The sequence below is a fragment of the Orcinus orca genome, chromosome 1 (genome assembly GCF_937001465.1).
Source record: "Orcinus orca chromosome 1, mOrcOrc1.1, whole genome shotgun sequence".
Taxonomy (NCBI): Eukaryota; Metazoa; Chordata; class Mammalia; order Artiodactyla; family Delphinidae; genus Orcinus; species Orcinus orca.
Window position 1 is genome coordinate 121,604,616 of NC_064559.1, and position 20,550 is coordinate 121,625,165.

At 35.8% G+C, this 20,550-nt stretch overlaps 1 protein-coding gene and 1 long non-coding RNA gene across 16 annotated transcripts in view; one reads left to right on the forward strand and one right to left on the reverse strand.

The window, feature by feature from the left end:
- Positions 1 to 3,108, reverse strand: part of RNPC3 (RNA binding region (RNP1, RRM) containing 3) — an 80,944-nt gene extending 77,836 nt beyond the window's left edge. For 6 of the 12 annotated variants that reach the window (XR_007476752.1, XR_007476753.1, XR_007476741.1 and 3 more), the window contains exons 1-2: positions 2,571 to 2,901; positions 1,382 to 1,429 (exon numbers count right to left, since the gene is read on the reverse strand). Coding sequence is in view for 4 of the 12 variants with exons in the window: in XM_033434128.2 (XP_033290019.2) it covers positions 1,382 to 1,429; positions 2,571 to 2,762 (240 nt within the window). In the remaining 8 variants the exon portion in view is untranslated. Of the gene's footprint in view, positions 1 to 1,381; positions 1,430 to 2,570; positions 2,904 to 2,944 lie in introns of those variants that run through there. The other 6 variants (XR_007476754.1, XR_007476742.1, XR_007476740.1 and 3 more) reach the window with 3 other exon arrangements.
- Positions 2,874 to 20,550, forward strand: part of LOC117202560 (uncharacterized) — a 34,183-nt gene continuing 16,506 nt past the window's right edge. Inside the window, exons 1-3 of one of the 4 annotated variants that reach the window (XR_004485014.2) lie at positions 2,874 to 3,002; positions 16,476 to 16,577; positions 18,065 to 18,114. This is a non-coding gene — a long non-coding RNA (uncharacterized LOC117202560). The remainder of the gene's footprint in view (positions 3,003 to 16,475; positions 16,578 to 18,064; positions 18,115 to 20,550) is intronic. The other 3 variants (XR_004485017.2, XR_004485018.2, XR_004485016.2) reach the window with 3 other exon arrangements.

Genomic DNA, 20,550 nt, shown 5'->3' on the forward strand with positions numbered 1-20,550 from the left:
TCATTTGAGCTCATTCTCTGAGGGTTGTAGTCCAGTGTATGGATATACTACAATTTAAAGTATCCTTCCCTCTTATTGATAAGAATTTGGGTCATTTCTATAGTTTCACAATAATACTTTACTAATAGACTGTGTTCGTTCTTCACCTTGTGTCATCACAGGATCTTATCTTCTTAAAACTCTCTTCTCCTTGCATCCATGAAAATTTATTTTCTAGTTCTACTTCCTTTTTATCTTCTCCCTCCCAGTCTTCTTTGCTGGCTCTTCTCCCTTTGGGCAACCATATCCATTTACCTTGTTGAGGAAACTCTATTTTTAACCCTGCCTCAGCTCTAGGTCCATATTTTTAATTGTTTTTAAAATATTTCCACAGAAGTAGCCCACAGACTCCACAAAATTAATAGATAATATGTGAATTCATTACCTACCTTTGCAAACATCCTCTGAATCCTGCCCCTGTCAACTAATGTAATAACCCAATAACTCAGTCCAAAAATTTCCAAGTATTCCCTCTCTCTCAACCACTACATCTACAGGGATCACAGGACCAAAAAACACAATCTCTACCAAATTTGTATCTACTTCTTCCTTTGTCTTCTTACTGCCTTATTCAGATCCTTTCTCTTGCCTTAGCCATTATAACATTTCTCTTGTCTTTGCTTTCCATTTGGTCTTTCTAACTCTAATCTTTTTCCATATCCAATCCATTACATGAACTCTACCAGATGTCTTTCACAGATCTGACCATATTACTGGTCAGCTCAAATATATCAAGTGCCTTAAGAATAACTACTAAACAAAATTCAATCCCTCCCTCCCTTCCACCCAAATTTAGACTCAACCTATCTTCCAAGTGCTATTTCAATTTCAACCCTTAGTTTTTGCTCCACTTAGGACTTTCCATGCCCCATAGCTTTATTTAGTGTTCTCTAAACCTGGAAGGTCCAACTCCCTTTGTTTTCTTCTCAAAATCTAACTAATCATTAAAGGTCTACCTCAAAGGTCACCTCCTTTGCAAATGATCCCCTAGGATTTTTTTAAATATATATATTTTCCATATAATGCTTAAAACATCTTGTCTTGCAACAGTTACAGAGATAGTTATCAATGTTTGCATCCTTTAGAATTTGTCACTTTTAATTACATATGAGATTACAATTCAATTTTAATTCATGTTCCAGTTAATCTACAAGTCTTATGTCCAAACATTGGGCAAAATCTGCCAAATGACAAACCAAATGTAGCCTATGGAAATACAAACCCTTTTTGTATTTGAAAATACAAACCCTTTTGCTTTTAAAAACTATAGTTTAAAATTATGCTCCATTTTTTAAAACTGGATAACAGAAAATTGTTAATAATAGAAAAGAAAAAGTCATACCTTTACAGCTGCTTTTTCATTAGGGAAAGTAGCAAAAGCTGTATGTTTCTGAAAAAGAAGGTACAAATTATTTCAAATATAATTTCTCATAAGGAAGTCTGATATTTTACCAGCTGACAGTGATTTGACACATTAATAAAATCACAGAAAAGGACAGAAAATCCAGATCATTTAACTGATTACTAAATTTAGTACACTGCTTTTGAATCAGTTTAGGATCAAACTTCTTTGAGATGAAAGATTTTCTCATATAAAGGGGCACACACACACAGCATGTTTTACATATATTTTCAAGTAGTTCGACAGTCCATAAGTTTAAAAACCCTTACTATACACAGAGGACCACCCTTAAACCATCCAAACATATAAAATATCTTCCAGGTATAACGCATCTACGATCTAAACCTTCCTTTATATAGCCAAATGCAAAGTTTAAATTGGTCTTTCTCCTAACTCAGTAATTCTCAACCCTGGCTGCATTATTAGAAACACGTGGGGAGACTTCAACCACTGATGTTTTGCCCCATCACAGGCCATCTGGCAGAAACTTAACATCACCACTGCTATTTTAATGGAGAGAACTCATCTAAAACATCTTCAGGTATAAAGGAGAATAAAGTAATTGTGTACATCCCAGTGTTGGACTTTGAACAGTCTTAAAATATTGCTCCCTGAAGGATTCCGTTGGAAATTTTTTATGAATAACATCCTCGTCAAAAACTTAGTAGAAATCCTGTAACTAGTTTACTCAAGTTACCGACTACTGTAGCTTCTCCTCTATTTTGATGAATGTCTTAACGCTGGCTTATAAGTACCAAGATTTTTAAACAGTCCTTCGTTACATATTTCTGAGAGTACTCTTGAGCCTAAGAGAAATACCTCCAAATTCAGAGGAGTTTCGAGATTCCCAGGATGGGAAAATGGAACATAACTAAGCTTCTCTTTTCATTTTTTCTTCTTTGCCTTTCTCACTTGCCCTTTTCCGCAGCGCGGCGACTAACCTAGGCTCGAGCCAATTAAAACCTGACTTGGGACTATTTTGATACGAAGGAGGAAAGACTGGGAAGCCCCCACTACACAAGCACATTTCCCTCACTCTTTTCTGTCTTCTTCCTTCTGTCAGAACTCCCCCTCCCCAGGTCAACAGCCAAGGGCCTTCCCCGGAGGCTCGGGACTGGCGCGCCCTTACCAGTCGCCCCTTATCGGACAGGATGCGCACGGACTGCGCCCCGAAATACTTCAGTAAGTCCTCTTTCTCCTCAGCAGTCAGCTCGGCTGGCAGGTGCCTCACTAGAAGGGTTCGGTCGCCCCGCGGCGGAGAAAGCGAAGCAGAGCTCTGACATCCTCTCGACAACGGCAGCGGCTGTTCCGAAGCCGCCATTTGTCACGGAGAACCAACAAGGAAGCCACTGAAGAAACCGCAGTGATCATAAAAAGCTGAGCTAAGTAAGTGTTTTCCCACTTCGCGCTAAGGATTCTGGAAACAAGGAAGTAACGCGAGAGATGTCGCCTTCTCGCGAGACCTGCACCACGGACGGGTGCCAACTCTTCGGAGACACGTACCTCAGAGTGAAGGGCAAGGTTCCACGGTGATGGGAAAGCAAAACGATTCAAATTTCAGGTAGTTGATGACGGCATTAAAAACAAAAATTCCCTCGAGATAGGTGTAAGGATTTTAAAAAACTGTCAACGCTTGAGAGACTTAAGCCGCGTTCACGAAAGAGGAAGTAACCCCAAGGCCGGATGGAGTCACTGCTGCGCATGTGCTAGCTGGGAGCGGGTCTGGGCGTGGCGCCAGGGAGGTCTGGAGTTGCGATAGCCGGGTTTCTAATCCTGGGAGATTGCAAAGTGCGTCTGATTGGCTGGCTGGGATTTGGTGTGGGAATACCGGTTCTGTGTTTACATTCGGGATGATAATGCCTAAAGATTGCACATTCTTTCTTTGGCTCAGTAGCCTTCACGTAGGCAGGCGAACTCAGTTTTAAGGAACAAAAAGTTGAGACAGACACTTGTTTTCTTGAATCATCGGACACGTAGCAGCAGCCTGATACGGTCTGGCCGTGGTTCCTTCTCACGGAATTAGCGGCCTCTAGGAAGAGATGCCCTAATATAAACCCCATCAACAACTCTAAGGTGTAGGTACTCCTCCCCATTTTACAGTTGAGCACTCTGATGTACAATACAGGGAGGTGTAAGTCACACAGCTATTAAATGACCGAACTGGGATTTGACCCTGCTAGTGTGACTGGCCTTTACACTATTCTAACCCGTTTCTGAATGGAGCGAGGCAGAGAAGTCTTCCTTATTCCATACAAAGAGGGCATTGAGGATTCTGGATAGAGGTATTATTTTAGGTGCAGCTACTACAGTCTGGAGGCCCAAGGTGCCTCTTAACTGCTCTTTTTATTTGCTACTTGATTAGATGGTAACTGTATCGCAGTAAACAACATATCAAAGTTTGGCTCCCATGGAAGACGGGTTGGGGAACAAGGGAGGAACAGACATTAATAAAAACTTGAAAAACTATGGAGAACCCCTCCACAAAATGTCATGTATATAGAGCTAGACCATGAGGGCTCTGTGGGTTACTTTGAAGGCTTGATTAAACCAAAGAGCAATTGGAAACTGACAGAATTTTTAGTAGAGGTCTGTGTGTATGTGTATATGTATGTAATGATTAAATTTTAGGTATGAAAATTTCTCTGGTTGCAGTGTGGAAAATGGAGTAGAAGCAGGAAGACCAGTTGGGCTATTGCAGTAGCCCAGGCAAGACACTGCTAGAAATAGTTAGGTAACAGTAGACATGGAGAAAAGGAACAGGAATTGAGATGTATTTTGGAAGTGGAATTGAGATGTATTTTGGAAGTGGAATTGAGATGTATTTTGGAAGTAGAATTGATAGACTTGCAGATGAAGAAGAGTAATTAAGGATAAATTTTGAGGTTTTGGCTTGAACCCCAACTGTCCACCATCTAGGTGGATGATGATGCTATTTACTGAGCATGAGAAGAGTTAACTAAAGTGTAGCTAGATTAGAGACTGTAGGGGAGGAAGGAACACATTAAATTTAAAGTATCTATTCAGTATCCAATGTTTCAAGTAAGCAGTTGGATGTGTAATTATGGCATTTTGGAGAAACATCAACACTAGATACATATGTAACATCAACACATATAATATTTATATCCAAGGTACAAGAGTGTAGGTAGAGAGAAAGGGGACCAGTATTGATCCATGGGGCATGCCAGTGTTGAGAAATTGAGAGGAGGAAGAACAAGGTAATACTTTTTCTCTTGGCACTTACACTGTAGTAATAAAGACAGACTAAAACATGTAGATAAGTAAGTAAATGAGTTCCTTTTGGAGAGTAAATAAGTGCTTTGAGGGGAAAAAAAGACAAAAATAGACCCAGGGTAGAGGGATAAACTGATTGGAGAGGGCATGCTACTTTAAACACTCCTTTACAGGCTTTTCCCTGCATCTCTTATAGTTATTATTATGTATGATTAGCATATAGTAGACATATATAAATATTTGTTCAATGAATGAATACATGAATGGATTAACTTTAATATTACCACTGCCACCTATGGTCAAGAATTGCTACATGGGTCATCAAGGTAAGTTTAGTGGTCTTTACTATAATTGAGATATCACAGCTCAGTGAAATAGGAACATGAGAGAATTTTATTTTCTCTTAATTACTTTTAGTTGTACTCAATTAAATCTGCCTTATCCTTCCCTTGACAATAGCTCAGGCAGATTTCATAATGTCTTGGTCATTTTCAGTTACTAACAGTCCAAGTCGATTTGAAATGTCAACTTCAAACTCTAATAAGGTCATGCTTTTTACCCTCCCCTCATATAAGGCTTGACCTGAGGGATAGGAAGAAGATGTAATTTGCTTTCATCTCTGCCATGTTTAAGTGGAAGTGGGTGTGGTCTGCTTTGAGTTGCATTTTTCTCATTTCCTTTTCTTGGTATAGCCCAGAGGTTCCCAAACTTTCTCAGCTCCTGGTGCCCTTATTGTCTCAGTAATTTTTTTCACAGCATCCCTAGGTGCCACCTTGTTTCCTGTTACCCCTTGATTTTTAAGAGGCACTGCCACCTGGGCTGACTCAGTAAGGTTCAGCAATTATTCCATATATTCCTCTACTTTTTCCAACTCCCATGTGAGGTGCAACCGTGCGATTCATTCTGGTCAGTGGGCTGTTACGAAGGCAACATGTGTCAATTCCAGACTATAGTACAGAAGAGGGGGTGTGAAAGCAGTGATCCTGGAGGCCACATATTGAGGTCAAAGAGCTGTGAGGTAAACACTGCATAGAATACCTGGTCACCACATCAATGACAACTTCCCTACAAAAGTGCTTGACCCCCTCCAAACCTTGCATAAGTAAGAAATAACTTTTATTATGTAAATACACTGATAGTTTAGGGTTAATTCTTTTTATTTTTTCAATTTTATTTTTTTACCATAGCAAAGCCCATTCTTTCACCAGTAAAAATACACTCTGATGGTTCATTTTATGTGTCAATTTGACTGGCCACAAGGTACCCAGATTAAACATTATTTCTGAGTGTGTCTCTGAGAGTGTTTCTGGATGAGATTAGCATTTGAACTGTTGAACTCAGTAAAGTAAATTGCCCTTTCCTATGTGGGTGGGCATCATATATCCATTGAGGGCCAGAATACTACAAAAGGTAGAGAAAGGAAGAATCACCCTTCTTTTCCTGCCTCACTGATTAGGCTGAGACATCTCATCTCATCTTCCACAATCAGACTGGGTTCTACACCATGAATTCCCCTTGGTTCTCAGGCTTTCAAACTGAGGCTGAATTACACAACCAGCTTTCCTGGATCTCCAGCTTGCAGATGGCAGATCATGGGACTTTTCAGGCTCCATAATCACATGAGCCAATTCCTCATGATAAATACCCTTTTATTTTTTTATATATATATATATATATATATATATATATATATTTATACTTTAAAAGTATATAAATAAATATAATATATACATGTATAAATAAATACATGATATTTTAACATATAAGTATATATTTTATATTTTGTTTTTATAAAATATAAATATAATAAATATTAAATATACTTTTATTTAAATTGATTCATGTATAAAAATTATATACATAAATTAAAATGTTATTTATTTTTATTTATAAATTTTTAGTTTATTATACATGTGTAATACTATATATAATATATTCTTCAATATGTTTTTATTATCACAGCCAGAGTGATTCTATTATGCCCTCAGAACTCTCCAGTGGCTTTTCCTCTCACTTAGACTAAAAGCTAAAATTCTTCCTTTGATTTCTAAGAGCTTATATGATCTGGCTCCGCCAATGTATTACTTTTTTGGCTTCATTTATTCTTTCCCCCTCCTTCACACTTCTCTATAGACATACTAATCTAGCTGTTCTTGAACTCTTCAGACACATGACTCAGATCTTTGTAGTACTTGCTAAAACTTTGAAAAAATGCTTTTCCCACAGATATCTGCATTCTGGCTCCCTTTCTTCAGGTGCTCAAATGTTACCTTTTAACTAAATTGTTCGTTGTCAGTCAACACCATCTCTGCCTCTTCTGTTCTGTTCTCTGTGTTGCAGCGGCTGAAACACAGGAAACTAGATTTTTCATTATTTTTGTTGTCTATTGCTGTGTAATCACCCCAAAACTTTGTAGTTTAATACAACCACTATCAAAGACTTTTCCTTTTCTCAAGGCAGAATTTATGTCTTCGTTACATTTATTTTTATACTAGAAATCATCATATATAAATTTGAGTGCGTATATAGTTTCCTTATTACTGGTAAGCTCCTTGAAGATAAGAATTGCTGTATTCATCTCTGTATCCTCCAAGGATTAACATAGTGCCTGAGAAGTATTAGTAGTCACTGAATGTTAAAACATGTAAATTAATATTACTCACAAAAAACTAAAATATATCCTGCTGGCAACTAGCGATTGCATACTCATTGATTTGCATGATGACTTTAAGAAACCAGGCTAAAGAGTTCACTGAAAAATTATCATACTGGTCAAAGACAAAATGTCAGTATTATTCTGTGTTACTTACTGAGTGATGATTATGTGTGGATCTAACGGATAGTCATTTGTAGATTTACTCCCTGTGTAAAATAAACAATTTACATAGCCATGAAATCTTATGTTGGTGTGCATATGAGGGCAAATTTTTGTCATCAGCTTTCAGAAAAATAATCCTTAATATTTGTTTAGGGCTTCCCTGGTGACGCAGTGGTTGAGAGTCCACCTGCCGATGCAGGGGACACGGGTTCGTGCCCCGGTCCGGGAAAATCCCACATGCCGCAGAGCGGCTTGGTCCGTGAGCCATGGCCGCTGAGCCTGCGCGTCGGGAGCCTGTGCTCCGCAACGGGAGAGGCCACAACAGTGAGAGGTCCGCGTACCGTAAAAAAAAAAATATATATATATATATATATATTTGTTTAAATAACATGTAAACCTGCCTTTTAACCCAGCAATTCAATTTTCAGAATCTATGTGAGACAGCTGGTGCTGCCATAACAAATACCATAAACTGAGTGGGTTACACAATAGAAATTTATTTTCTCATAGTTCTAGAGGCTCAAAGTCCAAGATCAGAGTGTCAGCATTGTCAGGTTCTTGTGATAGCTCTCTTCCTGGCTTGCCTTGCTGCTGTGTCCTCACATGGTAGAGAGAGAGAGAGAGAGAGAGAGAGAGAATGTTCTGGAGTAACTGTTATAAGGGCATTAATTCCATCATGAGGGCCCCACCCACATGATCTCATCTAAACCTAATTACCTCCCAAAGGCCCCATCTACAAATACCACCACGTTGGGTGTTAGATCTTTAACATATGAAATTTGAGGGAGCATAATTTAGTCCATAGCAGAATTACCTTATAGAAATAAAAACATTTGTATGTAAACAGCTGGCTCATTGGTTTAACTTACTCAAATCTCATGGAGCTACCAAATATATTTTTTTCTTTTTTTTTTTGATCTTTAATTAATTTGATTTTTTTCCCTAAGACCCAAATCAAGCTTTCCTTTGAGACCTAACAACTTATACCTGTCACTCTACAGCTGAGTTGACTCGGTGGTAAGTAAGCTAGCTTTCTGCACATGAACCTTATGCATACATAATTCTACCAGTCCCTTTATGGATTTAATATTTCTCTTTTAGGATAAATGAGTTCAAGTCTCTGGAAGTAATGTGGAATAAAACTGTCACTTAAAAATATATTCATGAGGGCTTCCCTGGTGGCGCAGTGGTTGAGAGTCCGCTTGCCGATGCAGGGGACACGGGTTCGTGCCCCGGTCCGGGAAGATCCCACATGCCGCGGAGCAGCTGGGCCCGTGAGCCATGGCCGCTGAGCCTGCGCGTCCCGAGCCTGTGCTCCACAACGGGAGAGGCCACAACAGTGAGAGGCCCGCGTACCGCAAAAAAAAACCAAAAAACAAAAAAACAGAAAAACCATGATCTATTTTTGCAAAACCTTTGGCTGATATAATCATCTATCTTTGTATTATGAATATGTGGGTACTGACATCTGCTCATAACATGTAAATCTACCGTAATCCCAGTTCAGTGACATAACACAGTTCTAAATAAATTTTACCTTCAATTTCTTCAAAATATAAATCACAGCAACAAGTATATGTATATTTTACAGCTTCAAACATGTTTTATTGGATCTCCCTTCCCTGACCTGTTCCTTAACTTTCCTACTCATTTTGATTTTAAAAACAAACCATTATTTATCATCATTCAGTCCAATTAAAATACTAATCTCACTTCTAAGCTTATACCCTTCTCTAAGGAAATCTGTAGTGGACTCACTAACAGATTTCCTCAGAGAGGACTTTGCCACTGCTCTGGAAATAGCATGCCTCTTCACCTACCCATCACTAATCACTTACTTGCCTTACTAATTTCTTGGCATATAACAGCCTAGAAATTATATATTAATTCTTATGTGTGTTTGTGTGTTCACGCCTGTATGTGTTTATAATATAAGCTCCATGACATTAGAGTGTCTATCTCGTCTTTGTTTTATTTGCTTCTTTATCTACAGGCCAAACATAGTATCTGGTACATTGTAGGAGTTTGGTAGATATTTGTTGAATGATTGAATGTTGTCCAGTCCTAATATTATCTTGCTTGCATATATCACAGTTTCAGTTTTACATTCAGAGGCAATTAAAAGCACAGATTTGGGAGTGAAACAGTCTTGAGTTTTATAATCCTGCTCTACTCTCACACCTAGGGGAAGTTACTTAACCTCTCTTCTTCAGTTTTCTGATATGTAAAATGAAGATAATGTCTTTATCATAGAATTGTTATAAGTATTAAATGAATTATTCTGCACAGAGTCGGTGCTATAGAAGTGGTTATATTTGTTATTTTTATATTTAATTGGTGATTATTTGAATAATTTCTATCTTTCCCGCTACAGTTTTAGGAACCACATTAATTTTTTCCAATCATTGTATCTCCACATCCCAGCTCATAATAGGAACTGTATAAATGTTTATTGGGGGAAAAAAAAAGAATGGTTGAAGTTTTGAGGCAATGCATGCATGTTTGTGTGCACTGTGTTCCCATATTCTGTAGTTACAAGTCATTGTCACTAGATGGCAAGCTTGTCCTAGGCAAGGCAAGTGTTTGCGTTAAACCATCAAACTGAAGAATGAGGGTGCAAGGTAGGGGGAAATGTCACATATGTGTTTCTTAGGTTGGTGAGATGATATAGGAAGATGAAAGTTTAAGCATAAAATAAAAATTGCCTGTTTTTATTCTGCTTCATTTCTACCCTTCTGACAAGCTCATCTTTTGCATAATAATGCATTTTAGCGTTTCTGTCATTCCACTGACCTCTTATTATATTCATAATTTCTGTTAAAAACAATGTTTAAAAAGGTTTCTTATACTATTCATTATTAACAAGAGTTCCCTAATTTTTTCAACCTCAAACCCTTTACCTGCTGTTTTCAAAATCTTATGATTTTGGCTGGGACATAAGTTTCTCTATATCTTATATCCTCTAGTCCTCATTCTTGAACAAGTCTTTCATTTATTTATTTTTTTTCTGATTATTGGTCACTCAGCATTCATGGGAAGCACATGTCTTTTTTAAGTATATAAATTTATTATTTTTTTCTCTGAGTTTTATTAAGATATAATTGACATACAGTTCTGTATAAGTTTAAGGTATACAACATAATGAATTGAATTACATACTTCATGAAATCATTACCACAATAAGTTTAGTGACCATCCATCATCTCATATAGGTACAAAATAAAAGAAAAAGAAAAAAGAACTTTTTTTCTTGTGATAAAAACTGTTAGAATTTACTCTCTTAGCAACTTTCATATATAACATACATCAGTGTTAATTATATTCATCATGTTGAATGTTACATCCCTAGTACACTTATTTATCTTATAACTGGAAGTTTGTATCTTTTGACCACCTTCATTCAATTCCCCCTTCCTCAACCCCCGGCTGTTGGTAACCAAAAATCTGATCATTTTTCTATGAGTTTGTTCTTTTGTTGAAGTATAATTGACATCCGACACCATGTTAGTTCCTGGTGCACAGCACAGTGATTCGATATTTCTATACATTACGAAATGATCACCACAATAAGTCTAGTTGCCATCTGTCACCATACAAAGATGTTATATTGTTATGACTATATTCCCCACAATGTTACTTTTTATCCCTGTGACTCATTTATTTTGTAACTGGAACTTTATGCCTCTTATTTTCCTCACCTATTTCATTCATCTCACCACCCCTCTCCCCTCTGGCACCCACCTATTTGTTCTCTGTATCTATGACTCTGTTTCTGTTTTGTCATGTTTGTTCATTTGTTTTGCTTTTTAGAATCCACAGTAAGTAAAATTATAGAGTGTTTGTCTTTCTCTGTCTGGCTTATTTCACTTAGCATAATGCCCTCTAGGTATATCCGTGTGTTGCAAATGGCAAGATTTCATTCTTTTATGACTCAGTAATATTCCATTGTGTGTGTGTGTGTGTGTGTGTGTGTATCACAGCTTCTTTATTCCTTCATCTGTTGATGGGACTTAGGTTGCTGCCATATATTGGCTATTGTGAATAATTATGCAGTAAACGTAGGCTTGCATATATCTTTTTGCATTAGTGTTTTCTTTTTCTTTGGGTAAATACCCAGAAGTAGAATTGCTGGATCGTATAATAGTTCTATTTTTAATTTTCTGAGGAAACTTCATACTGTTTTCCATAGTGCCTGCACCAATTTGCATTCCCACCATCAATTTCAAGGATTCCATTTTCTCCACATTCTGGCCAACACTTGTTATTGGTAATAACCATTTTGACACGTGCGAGGTGATATCTCATTGTGGCTTTGATTTGCATTTCCCTGATGATTAGTGATGTTGAACATTTTTTCATATGTCTTTTGGTCATCTACATGTCTTCTCAGGTCCTCTGCCCATTTTTTAATTGGGTTGTTTCTTTTTTTTGATGTTAAGTTTTTTTTTATGTCTTGTATATTAACCTCTTATCAGATATATTGTTTGCAAATATCTTCTCCCATTCAGTAGGTTACCTTTTCATTTTGTTGATAGTTTCCTTCGCTGTGCAAAAGATTTTTAGTTTAATGTAGTTCCATTGTTTATTTTTGCTTGTGTTGCCCTTGCCTGAGAAGACATATCCAAAAAATATTGCTAAAACATGTCAAAGAACATACCGTCTATGTTTTCTTCTAAGAGTTTTATGATTTCTGGTCTTTTGAGTTTCTTTTTATACATGGTGCAAGAAAGTAGTCCAGTTTGATTCTTTTGCATGTAGCTGTCTAGTTTTCCCAATACCATTTTTGATCTCTCCAGTTAGTGTACCATCTTGGGGAAAGAACAAGTTAGGTTCAATGCTATTATGCTTGTCTAACTTTACCTTTGTTTAGCAAAATTATCAATAAGGACCTGGTAGAAAAGAAAGTATTGAAAGCCTACAAATTAGATAGTCAACTTCTGAACAATCAATTTTGGGGGGAATTCTGGAAATTAATTTTATAAATATCAATTAATTAAATTGATTAAATGTATGCATATTCTTTGGTAAATTAAATTTACCAAAATAAATGAAAAATGTGGACATGTAAAAATGAATAATAGTACTTTGAGACAGTAGAAAAAGTTTTCATTATAGTAATATTTAGACAGTATAATTATTTTCTTGTTTATTTTTTGAAAAAATTAACTACTGAAAAAAGTTGACTTTTGTAAAAACTTATAAATAATAATTATAAATAATAATTTATTTCTTTATAATCTTTTCCCTTTGTGCCTTTATGTGACATATTATTGGCCAAAAGACAGAAAATTTGTTAATTTTCTTTCAACTGCTAAAGGAAAGATTTTTTCCTTCCTTCTCTCTACTTAGTAAGAAAGGTAATTATTGCTTAATTCTCTACTTGACTAGAATGACTTAAAATGAAAAGAATATAAATTATTTAATTGTTAACATTTTTTTCCAAGTTAACCCAGATCTTCGTTAGCAACAATTAGCAATGTTGGTAGAGGTTCAGATATACTGATAGTCTTTCTCAGGTTAAATGGTTCAAAGTGGAAAAAAACATTCAGTGATGGTGATTTCCTATACCTTGGGAAGACTTAACAGTATAAATTCCAAGTCTTGCATTGACTTAGACCACCTCTCTATTCCCTCTACCCCATTCCCAACTTCTCTTGCAAACCAGACTCATAAAACTGTTTTACATTCAACTTAAGAGAGGATTTATGAGTTGACCTATTTTAGTGAGAAGGCATCCTCCAAGTAAATTTTCCAAATATATTATTGTCTTATAAATATCTTAGATTTAGTCAATCTAAGAACTTACATTTTTAAAAACAACTATAACTTAGTTCAGATTAATATATTACTATTTTCCAAAGGTAGTATATATTTATTGTTGAAATTCTATACTGATTTGCAAATGAAAGAAAGAAAAAGTGTAACCCCACCAACTATTAATAATTTATATTAGCATTTTTTGTATAATTCCCTCTACTCCTTTATCTACCTATATTATACACATGTATTTGTAAAAATTGAATATTATGATTCATATGAGTTTGTAATTTTTAGTAATGTATTGCAGACTTATTTTTGTGTGATTATACATTGTTCTTCAAATCATGTTTTATAGGGTCCCAATGCATTGATTTTACCAATTTCTTTATTATTTGCCTTTATTGTATCTTAAAATACAGTATTAGATGGTTATGAAAGAATATATGTGACATAAATGTTTTACAGCCTAATAATAATAAAATGAACACCCATGAACCTAACGCCTCACTCCCAAACTAAAACATTGTCTGACAATGATCATTCTACATTGTTAAGTTTCCCAGTGTGGAATAATAACATGTGAGGAAGTTACAGGTGAACTATCCAGGTTGGACTGCAGAACTCTTGGTCCTGCCCCATGTGCTTGAGGTCAATTTTTTCCTTCTTGCCTTTATCTAGTGTCTTGGTTTTATCTATCCCTTATGAGTAACTGTTTGAATAAGGATAGGCAGACACATGGATATCACATCTTCCCCAAATAGTTTTCAGAGAAACATTGTCTTAATCCAAGTTTACCAAAGATCCATTTTCATGAAGGAAACAATAAACATTAATACAGCACCTCTTTTTAAACTTTTCATTCCAGAATAAAACCTTTGCTTTACATTTTTATAATCAAAAGTCCAGGTAATTTTTCTCCACTTATAGAAAAAAGGAAAGGCTAACTTAAAGATTTCTTCTGCTTCTATCCTATCAAGTTTTAAAAAGATTTATTTATTTTTATCAGTAGATACTTTTAGATAGTTTTATCTAGATTGTTTATTACAGTTTATTAAGTCAGAGAAAATATATATTTTTTAAGATCAAAACCAATATCTTATTCTCTTCTGGGTAATTTTATGGTATACCTAACTAATAGAAGTCTGGCATTTAGTCAACATTTGCTAAATGAATGATTGTGGTCAGTAGAATTATTCAATAATACCTCAACTGAAGCAAATTGGCAACCTATTCTATGTAAAATAAAGCTTAGCCACCCCTCAAAAAATATTTGCAAAAGTCTCTTAACATTCATATGGGGAACTTGCATTTCTCAGCCATGAGGTTTCAGTTGAGTTACCCCTCTCTGTTTCAGGGCTAAACTCATTGGCTTGAAGCAATCCTGATCTAGTCACTGAGCTAATTTCAGGGGTGAGCAGAAGTACTGGTCCAATTAAAGTATACTTCAAGACTTTTGCTGTGAATGCCAGAGCAGATCCTCTCTTCAACACTAGTTATGATTATGAGTGGCTTGGAAATAGCAAAGCATTTTTGTTAATTGGAGGGGCATGGCATAAGATCAGGGCCTCCAAAGGGAGTAAAGCCTGAGAATTGATCCTGGTGCAGTTTTGTTTCTGACCTGAAGATAGATCTAACACTGTATGTTTTTTCTGTATGTTAGCCAGTATCCCCTCCTTTTTTGCGGCTTCCAACTTTATTGCATTTCCTGTCACAATCAAAAGAATTCTAACTGATTGATTTAGTTTATTTATAGGTGATTTATTTAGTTCTTATTTCAGATACATATCTTTAGTTTATGAACAATTTGAAAAATCTCCATTTTGTGGTTTTCAGGCAAATAGTGGAGAAAACAAAATTTGAAGGGGAAAGATGGGCAGGCCCACAGTCATTAGTCAGCCATTCAGTCAGTGCATGTTTGTTAAACCTTTTAGACTAAAAGATTCATGAGGGTAATGGACTATATCATCCTTTTAATGTCTTTGTCCCCAATTCCTATGGTAATTTCTTGCACATTGTAACTGTTCAATTAACATCTAATGAATAAATGAATAAAATAATTAAGGGCATTATAATTTAGTAGGAAAAAAATCTGGATTATTGTTGCCAGAAATATTTGATAATTAAAGAAAAGCAGATTTATGTTTAAGATATTAAACTACAGATAGGCATAAATGGGTAAGGAAAAACTTTTATTATTAGTTTTGTGATCATGAGGAACTTCACTTCTCTGAACCTCATCTGTAAAATAATTTTAATATCAAGCTCAAGAATTTCTGTGAGCATTTAATGAATTAATGTATATAAAGTGCCTGTAAGAGCTCAATGCATGCTAGCTGTTAATGGTCACTGTACTTCACTTTAATAAAGACAATTTACAAAATTGAGTCCTAGGTTACTATGTTTAACAAAATTAAAAAAAAAAACACTATGAAAATTTGTCCTGAGAATTTAATAAATTTTTTTTTTTTTCGCGGTATGCGGGCCTCTCTCTGTTGTGGCCTCTCCCGCACAGGCTCCGGACGCGCAGGCCCAGCGGCCATGGCTCACGGGCCCAGCTGCTCCGCGGCATGTGGGATCTTCCCGGACCGGGGCACGAACCCGTTTCCCCTGCATCGGCAGGCGGACTCTCAACAACTGCGCCACCTGGGAAGCCCTAATAAAAGTTTTAATTGATGTATCTATATATTTATCTTACAAATTAATTCTGTGAAAATATAGAAAAATGATATAAAAATTATAACTAAATATTAAATCAATGTTGTCATTATGGACCATGGAATCAATGAGAATTCCCAATGCTGTAGGAATTAGTGTGGTGCATATTAATAATAAATATTTGTTAATGTCCAAACATACAGTGCCTATCACATCATATGGACTAAATCACATGATATGGACTAAATACCTATTTTTATGTATTTATGTCTTTTATATATTTATTTTTTTATTTATTGTAAGATAGCTAGCTAGCTAGGTCAGTATTTATAGGAAATTGGATTTGGGGTGAGTTTTTTACTTGTCTGGTAGGTTGAATTATTTGCTTCAATTCTTTCCCCCCTCCCTGTAATCATTTGCCCTGCAACCTCTCAATTTCTACCAGCACACACAAAAAAGGAGTACACTTCCTTCCCTACCCCTCGATGTTGAGCTCACTCATGTGACTTGTTTTCGACAATGGAATTTTAGAAGGTGGAACACCATGTGTTTATGCTGTCTCTCTAGCTCTTTGCCATCATCATGAGAAGAATATACCCTGGCTAGCTACTGGCTCCAAACGGAGAATGGAGAATACGTAAGCAGAACCACCCCAGCAAACCCAAAGACGTGAGTAAAATTCCTCTGAGAGTTTTCTGGGAAGTTTTAATACATCAAAAGATAACTGATAGAATTTAATTCCCTTGTTTTCCACAGGGCTTTTTAAAACATCTCTTCCTGGAAATCTTCTCAATACTCTTCCCTTTTCTCTAGGCTGAAATAGATGCCTCTCCTCATGTTTGTGTATTATCTTCTCCATATCTTTATCACTGAACTTACCACATTATGCTATAATTCTGTTGATTTTGTTATAATATTTCACCAGACTGATTTTCTATAAAGCACGAGATGTATCTTCAATTGTTTCTGAAAAAAGTCTGTGCCTCATATATAATAGCAGTCAAGTAAGGATTTAATAAACGAATTAGTTTATAGAAATAAGTCTAATACACAAAGTGAAATTACATCCACTTTGGAATGGTACAAAATAACATCTTATGGTAGATTGATTGAGTGGTCCCAATTTTTGCCTCCTATTAATAGTAATATATATCCACACCCTTGCCATGTCTCAAGGTGGGCAGAATGTATTTCATCAGCCCTTAATTTTGGTCATGACCATTTGACTAGCAATGCCAATGAACTGTTAAGCACACATGACACAGTGAGGCCTAAAAAAATAATGCAGCAGTTGAGTTTGCCCTCTTGTGCTTCTTTTATTGTCACATGAAGAACATGTCCCAGGTAGCCCACTAGTCCCACTGATCCAAGAAAGACATATGGAGCAGACTTGGACCTAACTTATAGCTTGGAGCCAAGTTCAGTTTAAGTCAGCCAACTTCCAGCCAGCACACAGATGTGTGAGCGAGAATAAATGATTGTTATTTTGTAGATCAGGGTTGTGGGATGGTTTGTTACAAGCCCAATTGTGGCAATGGTTGGTACTTATTTATGAAGAGATTTTTTCATGTGAATAGTTAATGAATAAACCTCACAGTTTATTTTATACCCACAGAGAAATTTTCTAGTGCTTATAAATTTTCAAAATCAATCAAAATGAATCTAGTATGCCTCATGACATAAAGCAAATTCTTATTGACAGAGTTATGTTATATCACCGTAATAGCAGATGAGTATTTATAATTTTAATTAATTTCAAGCTATGAATCATACTATTTTTTCCTCTAGATATGTATATATGTATACATGCACAAATACACACATGCATATATATATATATATATTTTTTACTTGTATCTTTTGACCACTGTGAAAAGGATAATTAGGCTAAAGCAAAGCTCCTAATTATATATATATATATATATAATTTATATTATATATATTTATATATAGTTTACATATATTTATATATAATATAAAATATATAATTATATATATTATATATAAATAATATAATTATATATAAATAATATAAATAACATATATAATTATATATATATATATATACACATGTATATAATTAAGCTAATGTTTAGATATGTGGTCAACACTGCTGGTTATTTACGCCCTATTATCCATTTTCCTTCTTCTTATAGTACCGATAAGGTCATCTAGACTAAAGATTCCCAGTCTCCCTTCAAGCAAGGTATGTTTGTGTACTAGGCAATGGTATGTAAACAGACATAATCTCTGCCTCCTGTAAGTAATACCCTTAAAGAAAAGGGAAATATCTTTCCTTCCCTCTTTCCTCTTTACTCTTGTATAGGTGGTAGTGAGTCATCTAGGAACCTATATGTGGGCAAACCACAAGATAGAAGGAAGCTGACCCTGTGATTAATTTGTATAGTACAACTGCCATACCAGCATCGGCCTTTAACTTGTGTGAGAATAAATTTCTGTCTTGTTTGTGCCATTGGTAATAGTGTATTTGACATGTGTATCATAAATATGCATATCCTGTTCATCTGAGTTATTGCAATTAGATGGCCTACATTTTTACATATTTTTAAAAATTACAAAATATATGTATGTTAATGCACTTGTGCATTGAGTAAGAAATCAGAAATTTTACCCTCTGCACTCTCCTGTCTAGGAATGACCATCTTAAGAGTTTGGTGCTATTATTGCCCTTGCCTGACTGGGCCAGTTGTCATGTCTGCATTCCTTTCTGTGTAAGGTATTAGATGTCAAACACATCTCTCCAGAGCCAGTGATCCCAAGTCTCTGGGCTTAGAGGCTGCCAAAGAGAAGAGGGGAGAGGAGGGAAGCAGAGGAAAGGAGACGGGGAGTGAGAGGAGGGGAGAAACAGAACAGGCTACTTACTGCCTCCTTGCATTTTGAATAAGCCTGATGTAAGACTAACATTGGTGGCTCTTCCAGTAGGTGTAGGGGTTGGAAAGCAGGGGTGGAGATCAGAGACAGTCAATTTATTGTGGACAATTTATTTATCTGGAATAGCAGAAGTGATTGAGGTGAGTATGGGCATCTGACAGCTTTCTCCCTGGTAGTGATTTATTACACTCAACTCTATTTCTGACAGGTATGTATCCTTCTAGCTCAATTTTAAAAGTTGCATTAAACTTGACTACAATTAAGAATGGGCAAAGTGACTAATTTTATGTGTCAATTTGGCTGGGCTATGGTGCCTAAATATGTGGTCAAATATTATTTTAGATGTTTCTGTGAGGGTGTTTTTAGATGAGATTAATATTTAAATTGGTGAACTTTGAGTAAAACAGATTACCCTTCATAATGTGGATGGGTCTCATCCAGTCAGCTGAAGGCTTGAATAGAACAAAAGACAGACCTCCCCCAAGTAAGAGGGAATTCTGCCTTCGACTTGAACTGCAGCATTGACTCTTCCCTGAGTCTCCAGCCTCCTAGCCCACCCTGCATATTTTGGACTTGTTAACCTCCATAATTAGGTAAGCCGATTTCTTAAAACAAATCTCTTCATATATTCAGGGAAAACCCTGGCCAATACAAAGGCATAACCAAAATAGTTACTAAATATGAATTATGTTCATATTCATTGTCTAGGAGAAACTTCAGCTCCACATGAAAGTAAGATGATGGTGATGATAATTGCAATATAGCTATACAAATTATATTATCATTCACTTTATTTAAAATGTCACAGTGTTATATTGTCCTTAACATATTACCAGCCATCTGTCTTGGCCCCTATATTTTATTTATTAATTTATCAAACAAAACTATTGTGTATAGCAGACTAGTTCAACCATAAATCAAATAATTTACCATGACAAGTAAACAGGAATGTTTACCCAGTAAAGCTTTACCTTAGGTTTGGTCTGTAACTAGTGGAAAATGCTCCCTTGTACTAATGAATAGATTCAGTGAAGCTAGCCAAAGCACCTGCCAAAAATACCTTAAAAACATTCCTTTTACAGAACCCCCAAAATTAAGTGTTCAAAATGTTAATTCAGCGTACTAAGGGAACAAGCACGTACCTTGTGTCAACCAGTGTGTATATGAAGTGGGAATTCAAATTACTGAGGCTTAATTGTATAAAGATATCTGGGACCTAGCAATAATTTTTGGGTAAGGTGTTTATATAAGGCACTACTCAAGTAAGTCAATATATTTCTCTCAATTTTTTTATTCAATAAAATACCTTTCTAAATTTCCCTTTTTTTGTGGGGGAAGGGATGCTTTTATAATACACCAAGGAAAACAAGGAAATTATTATTTTTGTTATTGTTTTCAAACTTGTGGGGTCAAAAATGAATATTCTCCAAGCTTCAGGTGGAAGCCCACTCATGCTGGGACACACCAAAAAAATATTTTCCTAGATTTGGGTTCTCCATATTGATACCTATCCTTACATTTTGTGTCACAGGAAAGATCACTGAGATAAATGCCTTTCCCATGCTTTAGAGCCCATCCAGTCCCATTTCTTCAAAAATATTGTTTTACAAATTAATCATCAGTTCTTTTTTCATAGCTTCATCTTACCACTCTTCACTATTTCCTTCTCTTCTGAAAATAAATATATATACTTAATTTCTCCTATCTTGAAACACTCTCCCTTAGCTCTGTGTACCTTGATCACAATCAC